This window comes from Esox lucius, chromosome 7 (assembly GCF_011004845.1).
Source record: "Esox lucius isolate fEsoLuc1 chromosome 7, fEsoLuc1.pri, whole genome shotgun sequence".
Taxonomy (NCBI): Eukaryota; Metazoa; Chordata; class Actinopteri; order Esociformes; family Esocidae; genus Esox; species Esox lucius.
The window spans coordinates 11,905,218-11,915,767 of record NC_047575.1 but is presented as its reverse complement, the minus strand read 5'-3'; the positions used below and the strand labels follow the sequence as shown (position 1 = coordinate 11,915,767).

At 46.6% G+C, this 10,550-nt stretch overlaps 1 protein-coding gene across 2 annotated transcripts in view; it reads right to left on the bottom strand.

Moving 5' to 3' along the window:
* Positions 1–436: 436 nt before the first annotated feature.
* Positions 437–10,550, bottom strand: part of LOC105030442 (serine/threonine-protein kinase PAK 3) — a 32,389-nt gene continuing 22,275 nt past the window's right edge. For both annotated transcript variants that reach the window (XM_010904315.5, XM_029120845.2), the window contains 10 exons: positions 9,466–9,609; positions 8,755–8,929; positions 8,309–8,372; positions 6,100–6,148; positions 5,872–5,984; positions 5,649–5,766; positions 4,571–4,670; positions 4,278–4,474; positions 4,050–4,187; positions 437–2,996 (listed from right to left, as the gene is read on the bottom strand). In XM_010904315.5, the coding sequence (XP_010902617.3) occupies positions 2,907–2,996; positions 4,050–4,187; positions 4,278–4,474; positions 4,571–4,670; positions 5,649–5,766; positions 5,872–5,984; positions 6,100–6,148; positions 8,309–8,372; positions 8,755–8,929; positions 9,466–9,609 (1,188 nt within the window). In that variant the 3' untranslated portion in view covers positions 437–2,906. The remainder of the gene's footprint in view (positions 2,997–4,049; positions 4,188–4,277; positions 4,475–4,570; positions 4,671–5,648; positions 5,767–5,871; positions 5,985–6,099; positions 6,149–8,308; positions 8,373–8,754; positions 8,930–9,465; positions 9,610–10,550) is intronic.

The window sequence follows — 10,550 nt, the reverse complement described above, 5'->3', positions numbered from 1 at the left end:
ACCACTTGTACAGGTTTACACATTCAGAAGAGAGGAATGTACAGGAGGGACCGCAGTTGGAGGGCCGACCAGCAGGGGGGGGCAGGGAAGGGGCCACTAGCTGTCCCACAGTTCATCTTTGTGCTCATAGTTCAGTTACATAGTGGTGAGGCTAAAGTTCGCAGGGCACATCAGTCTCTTGTGGTCCCCGATACTCTCAGTCACAGGCACACTTAGCAGTGGTGATCCGGACGGACAGAAACTCATACAGACAGGCTCCATGGGCCTGCTATGGACAGACAGTCAGTCAGTCAGACAGGCTCCATGGGCCTGCTATGGACAGACAGTCAGTCAGTCAGACAGGCTCCATGGGCCTGCTATGGACAGACAGTCAGTCAGTCAGACAGGCTCCATGGGCCTGCTATGGACAGACAGTCAGACAGGCTCCATGGGCCTGCTATGGACAGACAGTCAGTCAGTCAGACAGGCTCCATGGGCCTGCTATGGACAGACAGTCAGTCAGTCAGACAGGCTCCATGGGCCTGCTGTGGACAGACAAGCAGCTGCTTCTAATGGCTCTGTGTGCAGGTGGAGTACCGTCTGACAGACAATGGTTATTATCTTCAATTTCCAGGGTGCAAAACATTTACAAATACATAGGCCTACCATAGAGCAACCTGAATATTGTCATTTCATTTTTAAGTTACATAATTCTGAGGAGAAAAAAAAAGGATATTTACATACATACACACATATCCTAGAAATCGTAGCCTACTCGGAAAATGAATGGACACGTGTTGTATTCCCATGCATGCAAGCGGTCACGTCATCCCCACAGTGGACAGTGTCAGGCTGCCCTGCGCTACGCCACGCGTCCTACAGTGGACGTAGAAGTGAGCCGCCAGCCTGCGGTCGGAGTTAAGGTGGAGAACAGGTGTGAGGTAGCTCTCTCACTTACAAACACACACATGCTCATACACTGACAAACACACACTCACGCGCACAACCACGCACCACCCAGCAGGGACGTAGTTTGAGCTTATAACATGTGTAGCCCATGGAACCAGCAGTCAGCGATTCCCTCTGAGAGCCCCAAGGACTGATAGCATAACGTAGTGTCTACTACAGTTAAGACCTTCTCCTTCATGTGGACTAGTGTCTATCCTGTCTTCTATTCCCTCTGTTTCGGATCTGGACTTTAATACAGTTCTAAGGGATGCTGTAGTTAAGGATGACACATGGATGGCTATTACCAAGCTATAGAGTAAAGGGACCAGTCTATACTTATTTACAGGTAGGGCTTTTCAGAGGTGTCCAGAAGCCTCTGCTATGGGACAATAGGAATGAAAGACGGAAGGGGAATGTGATCCTCCTGTTTTCAGTTGTTCATGAGAGAGGTTACAATCATAAAATGGCACTCAAAAACCCCAAAACCTTTTCATGGGCAAATGATTGACTAACAGCCACCAACCTGCTGTCATACAGCCAAAACTCACAGAAGCATTTACAGATACAAGCAAACTGACACAGTACATAAGAAACAACAAGACACTGGAGCAGTATTAACTTGTGCTGAGATAAGATGAGGGAAGCTAAACAATAGCATCCCGTAAAAAATATATACACTTCATGGACAGATGAATAGACAGATAAGATTGACTGATGAACACGTGCTCATTCTGCTAATTTAAACCAAATGGCTTTTCACACTAAGCACGGAATCAGAAACATCTAAGTGAATTCACAGATCAGAGTTCATGCAAAAGTAAGGCTCAACGATGTGAAACAAATGGTAACACTGGCAGACAATGACCACAGAAATGATTCTCATGCCATTTTTGTGGTCAGACTATCCCCACATAAATAGACACAGCAATTCTGTTTAACGTCCTGCAATAGACTCTAAAATTTCTAACTGACACTGGGTCAGAAAATTTGATTGCAAATCAACTCTGGCTGAACAATTACAAAATAAATAATTTACTAATTCGATTTTAACTAACTAAAAGGCATTTAGCCCATAAAAAGATTTCTTATCGTAAATAAAAAAATGGGAACTTGTTTGACCTGAACACTGTGGCCTATGTTACAGGCAGTAGTGATTGAACCACTGTCACTGCAATTCTCTGTCAGATCTCTGAACAGTTAGAATGTTAAGGGTTCAAAAGAAATGACAGCTATGTCCAGAAGTACAACAGCCAAATAGCTTTGATGGATGCCAAATGGCTTTGTCTCGCCCTCTATCCCTTTACTCTCTGTCGCATGCACACACACACACACACAGCCATGAACGCACACGTGCACTCACCCAAACACACCTACAGGCACACGCAACTATCTGCAGAGGATGAGCAGGTTGGAAGATGGTTACACAGAGCCAAAATCATGCAGGCATTTGTTGGGTCCGAGTCCCAGAGTTTGTCTCTCGTTATAATGTTCGCTGCAGGAGAGTTCTGATGGTGCCTTGTGGAGTGATCAAGAGGAAAGGGAAGGTGTTCGGTGATTGGATAGACAGGGAAGGAATCACAAGCTCTCAGTGATAGTACTCTTCCTGGATCACTCCCTCTTCAAAAGGAGCACACGTTTTTTTGTGTTTTCTCTTTTTTTGTTTGTCCGGGAGCATCTCCCTTCACAGGACACACACTAACACGTGCGTGCACACACGCGCACACACACACACACACACACACACATACACAGTTCTGACTGACTGCTCCACAGGTACAGAAGATTTAAGGGGAGGCAGGCAGGCGGTTGAGCAGCACCATCTGACCGCTGAGGGGCCCTGCAGACCAGCTGGCCATCCTCTGTGTGTAAGGGGGGCGGGGTGGGGTCTCCGTCTGTCCTGGTGCCCTCCTGTCTGTCAGTCAGCCTGTCACACAGCCCCTTGGAGCAGGGTCCAGTTCTGTGTGGACACACGGCGCACCCTAGCGGCTGCTGTTCTTTATGGCTTCCTTGGCTGCTACAATCAGGGGGCTCAGGCTGGACAGAGGCTTGGCTAACTTCAGGAATGAATGCTGCAGACAGGACAAGACAGAAGTTTTGATAAAGGGAGTTACTCTTGGAGTACATCCAGGTATTTAAGGTTAGAACTATAGGTTAGCCATTTAGATGTATATGCTAGTGTGGTCAGGTTTGGGTTATGGTTATGTTAGCATGGTCAAATTTGGGTTATGGACTTGTGTAGCTTGGACAGAGGTTACAGTTATGTTAGTGTGGTCAGATTTGGGTTACAGTTATGTTGGTTTAGTCAGAGATTACAGTTATGTTAGCTTGATCAGTGGCAGTCGTGTTAACTTGGTCAGAAGTTACAGTCATTTTAGCTTGGTCAGAAGTTACAGTCATGTTAGCTTGGTCAGAAGTTACAGTCATGTTAGCTTGGTCAGAAGTTACAGTTATGTTAGCTTGGTCAGAGGTTAAAATGATGTTACCTTGATCAGAAGTAACCGTTATGTTAGCTTGGTCAGACGTTACAGATGTGTTAACTTGATCAGAAGTTAAAGTTATGTTAGCTTGGTCAGAAGTTACAGTCATGTTAGCTTGGTCAGAAGTTACAGTCATGTTAGCTTGGTCAGAAGTTACAGTCATGTTAGCTTGGTCAGAAGTTACAGTCATGTTAGCTTGATCAGAGGTTAAAGTTATGTAAGCTTTGACAGAGGTTACCGTTATGTAAGCTTTGACAGAGGTTACCGTTATGTTAGCTTGGCCAGAATTACAGTGATATTAACTTGGTCAGAGGTTACAGTTATGTTAGCTTGGTCAGAAGTTAGTTATGTTAGCTTGGTCAGAGGTTGCAGACATGTTAGCTTGGTCCGAGGTTACAGTTATGTTAGCTTGGTCAGAAGTTAGTTATGTTAACTTGGTCAGAGGTTACAGTTATGTTAGCTTGGTCAGAAGTTAGTTATGTTAGCTTGGTCAGAAGTTAGTTATGTTAACTTGGTCAGAGGTTACAGTTATGTTAGCTTGGTCCAAGGTTACAGTTATGTTAGCTTGGTCAGAAGTTACAGTTATGTTATCTTGATCAAAGGTAACAGTTAAGTTAACGTGATTAGGTTGGGTTTGCAGTGTACCTGAAGGAGCTCCTTGGCTGAACCTCTCCGGTCCACGTCCATCTCCAGGCAGCGGTTGAGGAAGTCTCTAAACACAGAGGTCAAACGCTCAGGGTTCTGCAGCTCCGGCGTCCCGTTGGTAGCGATCAGGTAGAGGGCCTGAAGGGTCGGAAGATTGGGGAGAGGGACAGTCAACACCAATTGATTACTGGATGTGCGCCGACTTTCGACCGTGTCTCTCTGTCTTACCCTGAGAGGGTTCTCGTTCAGATAGGGAGGTTCTCCCTCCACCATCTCTATTGCCATGATGCCCAGCGACCAGATGTCCACCTTGGGTCCATAGGCTTTGCGTGTCACCACCTCTGGAGCCATCCAGTAAGGCGTTCCCACCATGGTGCTGCGCTTGTTTTGCTCTGGGGTGATCTGGGCGCAGAAACCGAAGTCGGCTACGGTAGGAGGGAATATGTCAGATCCCTAATCAAATCCACATGTCTACCCTGGGCCCTCCCTCCAACCCACCCCCTATTGGTTAGATGACATACTTAGCTTGACCGAACCATCCATGCCCAGCAGGATGTTGTCACTCTTGATGTCTCTGTGGATCACTTGGTTGGAGTGCAGAAAGTCCAGAGCCTGAAGACACTGTGGATACACAGACACATGTGGATTGAAGGAAACACCTCAACTAGGTCAAAGGTCAGAAGAGAGTCAACTCCAGACACTGTAAGGTTTTGGTTGATCCTAAACTAGGTCAAAGGTCAGAAGAGGGTCAGCTCCAGCCACTGGAGGGTACTGGGTGATCTTAAACTAGGTCAAAGGCCAGATGAGTGTAATGAATGCACACAGAACTGGTTGGATGGAGGGATGGATCCAAGCGCAGAGTGCAGGACTTTTATTAGGGAGAAAACGGCACATCAAAAGGGACAGGCTGTAGCGAAGTCAAAGGGCAGGCAGATGGTCGCTAACTGGCAAAGCAAAGTAAATAGGAGGCTGAAGTACAATGGGGAAATCCAGAGAGGCAGTCAGTAGGCAGGTGAAAATCAGGATACCAAACAGACTTTTTACAATACTCAGTAGAGTTGCAAACACAAACTATACCTCACAATGACTGACCGCAAACACAGAACTCAAATAGGGGGGTAAATGAGACACAGGGGCAAACGATAATGGCAGATGAATAGGCTACGTTCAAAACAACAAAAGAAAACAGGGCACATTCAAGACCAAACCAAAATCAAACACAAAACCTCACAACGAGGGTCAACTCCAGCCACTGGAGGGTACTGGATGATCTTAATCTAGGTGAATGGTCAGACGAGGGTCAGCTCCAGCCACTGGAGGGTACTGGATGATCTTAATCTAGGGGAATGGTCAGACGAGGGTCAGCTCCAGCCATTGGAGGGTACTGGATGATCTTAATCTAGGGGAATCGTCAGACGAGGGTCAGCTCCAGCCACTGGAGGGTACTGGATGATCTTAATCTAGGTGAATGGTCAGACGAGGGTCAGCTCCAGCCATTGGAGGGTACTGGATGATCTTAATCCAGGTCAAAGGTCAGACTAGGGTCAGCTCCAACTCCATGGGATGGTACATGCTGATCCTAGAGGGCTGTTCTCTCACCTCTCTGCAGACAGCAGCGATCTGTCCCTCGTCCATGCAGGTCTCAGTCACCACATCAGTCAGCGAGCCTCCAGCCAGGTACTCCATGACTACCCACAGCTCATCTCCCACCAGGTAACTGCAGAGTCACAGTAATGTAGTTAGTGTTGGTGAGATGACAAAACATCCCAGAGCAGCTATACATGTGGTGCCGCAGTAACCTGGAGATGGGTGGGATGTTTACCTGTCTAGGTAGTTGACTATGTTGGGGTTTTTGTTTTCCCTCATCACCAGGATCTCATTGATGATCAGCTCTTTCTTAGGCTGCTGCTGGAGGTTCATCTGCTTGATGGCCACCTGACAGAGGAACAGCACCAAACAAGGCATTAAATGGTAACTTCAGTGATCATCTGACAGACTATACCACACTGATGTTTGCCTGAAGTTACTACAGGAGTTAAAAGTTGTTTACCTCCTGGCCAGTCGCGATGTCTATGGCTGTGTAAACAGTGCCAGATGCCCTTAGGAAACAAGACAAAACACATTAATGCCACATAAATGCTAGTTAGAAAAGAAAACCAGAGCTGTCTTTCCAGAATATCTACATCCACTGTTATGTAATGTCCCAAGACACACTGGAGGACATTTGCTGCATTTCTGATTAACAATCACACACAGGCTTTAAATGCGAGCATTTAAATGGCTTCCTGTCACACATGACCAGGAACTACATATTCTGACCACCAGAGGGTGGCAGTGACCACTGGCCATTGGAAAGGCATCCTCACTAATGATCCTGGGTCAGAACTAGGGCTTACAAACCTGTCTATGAGGGGACATTTCCTTTGTGATTCTGTACTTCTTGCACAAGTTATGACCCTGCAGTCTATATTGTACAAATTATACTACCTGCATTTGTGGAGAATGTCAGGCATCTCATCCTGTTGAGTGGAATGTGGTGTATAAGTAAACCATACAACTATTTAAGGCACTCACTTGATGTGTGGCATATGAACAACGTCTGCCAAATGAACTATGTTTGAAATCCCCTATTTGAAAAGAATAGCAAATGCAAAACAATCTAGAGGCTCAGGTGCAATAATTACACAAACATTCCAGTATTTCAAGTAACCTTGATAAAGAGAGCTTGGTTGTGGAAACGTCGGTTCAACTAAACAGTGGCACTGGAGTCGCAAGGATGTGCAGCTTTTTTTCTATTCCTTTAAAGTGTTCTACCACTCAGCCAGCACAGGTGTGCTTTTCCTCCGCCTCCAGACGGAATCCCCCTATTAAACAGGTACATTAGGATTCCTTCCATAGTATACGTGTAAATTGTGTTATTCTGATGTCTGGTCCTCAGGAATTGCAGCGCTCCAGTGAAATCACAGATCTATTATTCCAGCTAGAGAAGACTGAGCAGCCTACTGGTCAACCAGACACAGATTACAATAAGCTGATAAAAACTCTGTATTTGGCACCCCCAGCTGGGGTACAGTAACCACACCTCTTAAAACTGTTTAAAACTGTCCCATAGTGAAGACTAACTACAGATATAACACTGTCGTGTAGTAAGGCCTAACTAGAGATATAACACTGTCCCATAGTAAAGACTAACCAGAGATATAACACACATAGTAAAAACTAAACAGAGACTTGGCGATCACAGCATTACTGCTTTACTGTCATTCTAATATATATATATATATATATTTTTTTTTTAAATAGTCTACAGCCAACTTAATTTCCAGACCACTGGTCACACTTATAATGTTAATTCTGTAGAATCCAGCAGTAGCACTGTTTCCTTGAATGTGTTTATTTCCGAACGCTTCCACACAGAATCCTACGTCGTCATCTTAACCTTTGGGTTTTCCTTGACCTTTCCCCATCTCGCATCCCTCTCTGGGACTGTCAGGCTGCACCAGTGTATTAGAATGTCGGTATGTATGAATAATGAACTAGTGTTCCTGTTTGGTCTGGCCAGCTGTGGTGCATACTGGCCCAACCTAGTCAGCCAGGTAACTAACACTCTGTTAGCTCGCTGTGGAACTAATACGTACTGATCTTTGACTCAACAGGAGGCTCTCAGGTGATTTACCTCAGGAGGTAATGCAGAGCACGGAGGCTAATGATCTGGCGGGTTTGTTAACGGCTCTCGTTTCCTCGGGCAGCATTTTCCAGTGGACTTGCCGCGAGGGATCTGTGTGCAACGACAGTGTGGTGTTCACTTCCTTGCACACAGCTGTTTTCATTCATGTCTGTCATCACCAGCCACATTGATCTGGGGAGGCTTTGGTGCTATGTCCGACTGAGCTACACACACAGACAGAGCGTCTCTGCAGTACAGAGGGGAGCGGACTACTGCGGTTGTTATTCAGGTCTGAGGTGGGGGGAGTGGTGATGTCAGGCCTGAGCTCACCCCAAACTCCAGAGAGAAAGAGAGCGAGATGGAGGGAGAGAATGAAAGAGGGAGCAGGCTGAGCTCATCTGGCCTGTTGCCATGTGTGAATAAAGTTCTCATTTCCTCCCTCCTGCTCTTTCTTCTCTCTAAGAGCCTTCAGCCTCTTCCTCTCACTCCTCTTCATCTCTGGCCACTCACTCCTGTGTGAGGCTCTGTTTTTCTTTCGGTTGGGCCGATGGGCAGCGAGGAGCCGGCGGATTTGGACCGGAGGTGGACTTACCCTTGTCCTATTTTCTCGAAGCGTGTGTACTTCTTCTTAGGGTCTCCCACACTCACAATGCTCCCTGGGGGAATGGAGGCGGGTAATTAGTGGGAGTGGAGAGTGTTGAACCATATCATCAGGGGGTTCAGGTCATTCTGAGGTAGGCACGCACACGCACGCGCACAAACACACAAACACACACAGAGCACAAGCAGGGAGAAGCATTTCTCAATCTTCCCTCAGAGAGGTTGGCTTGTTCAGTAAGGCACTAGCGATAGTTTTGGATGGGGACACTGCAGCATGCTGACTATGGAGGGGCTGTCCTGGGGCTGTAATCTCTGGCTTACTGAGGCAGCCCACACTAATCATTGCAGCAGGATGGCTTTAGAGAGCGGAAAGGCCCAGCGACCGTCGGAGTGCAGGACACTAAGTGTGGGACACAGGTTCACGTAGAGACAACATACTGAGCCGCTCCAGAATCTCCTCGTCTGTCATCTTGGACTTCTTCCTCTGCCGGTCAGTGTGGCGGTACAGAGTGCTGGACGTGTTCTCCGGCTGGACCTGGGACTCCGGAGGGGTGGTGACCTCCTTCACAGGGGCAGGAGGCGCCACAGGCTCAATGACAGAGCGGGTGTAGATCTGTACGGACAGCGGATAAGGACACAGTCAGTGTGGTAAGGAGGTCAGGGAACTCTGTAGTCTAATACTATGCCCAGCAATTGTTCCTAAGTCTGTAGGACTATACAAAGTAACTGTTCCTAAGACTGTAATACTATGTTTATCCACTGCTCCTAAGTCTGTAACACAGTTATAAGCCACTGCACCTCAGTCTGTAACACCATTATAACCCACTGTTCCTCAGTCTGTGACACTGTTATAACCCACTGTTCCTCAATCTGTAACACTGTTATAACCCACTGTTCCTCAGTCTGTAACACTGTTATAAGCCACTGTTCCTAAATCTGTAACACTGTTATAAGCCACTGTTCCTAAATCTGTTCCACTGTTATAAGCCACTGTACCTAAGTTTGTAACACAATTAAAAGCCACTGTTCCTAAATCTGTAACACTGTTATAAGACACTGTTCCTAAGTCTGTAACACTGTTATAAGCCACTGTTCATAAATCTGTAACACTGTATTAAGCCACAAAATTCTGTAAAGCTATTGACTTACAGATTTAGTGTGCTCAGGTCGAGGTGCAATGACAGGTGGTAGCTCGTCATCGTCATCTTCCTCCTCCTCCTCTTCCTCCTCCTCCTCATCCTCCTCCTCCGACACAGGGGGCGCTATAGGGGGGTCCGTGGATGTCTTGGCACCCTGAGAGGTAATACAAGGTGTCAGTAAGGTCTGAATGTTGGCCCTCTGATGTCACTGGGAAAGGCAGCATCACCTGGGACTCAAATCCTACCAAAATATATGACCTTCTCCTATAAGCAGACTATTAAAACACGGTTCTCAGCTGTGAAGTAGGATAGGGGAAAACAGCAAGATTTGAAAGTCTGACCAGTCTGATTAAACCTGGACAGGATATCATGGTAAGCCAGGCTTATAATATGTGTTAATGGATGGATGTGCTCACAGGGTGTCTGCTGGGAGACATGGAGAGTGCTGGTGCTATTTACAGGGGGTGTTGTCTGAGAGTGAATTAGTTCACAGCTAAAAACATTACAGTCGTAAGAGAGAACATGATGGAACGAGGCTAAGAGGGACAGTCTCTGTTGTCATGGATTTCAGCGTCAGTTCAAAGAACTGCAGACAGCTGGGGGTGGAGCGCCAGACCGACAAAACAGAGTGGACCCCGTCACTCCAAGCACAGTCACTAAACACAGTCACTAAACACATCCCCCTGCCTTAGAGGAAAAGAGCTCCACTTGTCTCCCCCAGTAGTGATGCAGGAGCTATGCAAATACACTGCCTGTTACACCCCTCTCCTTTAAATGACTTCTTCTCAGTACTCCGCAGTGAACACTGTCTTCTCGGTGTGGATTTGGTCTGATCTACAAACGAATGCATCCGTTGCTAGCCTAAGCATGCAACGTAGCAATGAATAGCCAAAAACAGCAGCACAGACAAGAATTGGTGACTAGCTACAAGGTATACAATGGTGCCAAGCCAGCAGCTTGAGTAAGCTGTGGAAGATTTGATCGAAAAATAACAGGGGTCAGTGTTCTGAGGAAAGCCCAAGAATCACAAGAGAGATGAGAGAATTGTTGGCTAATGATAATGTGCAACGCTAGCTAGCAGGCTTCTATCAGGCC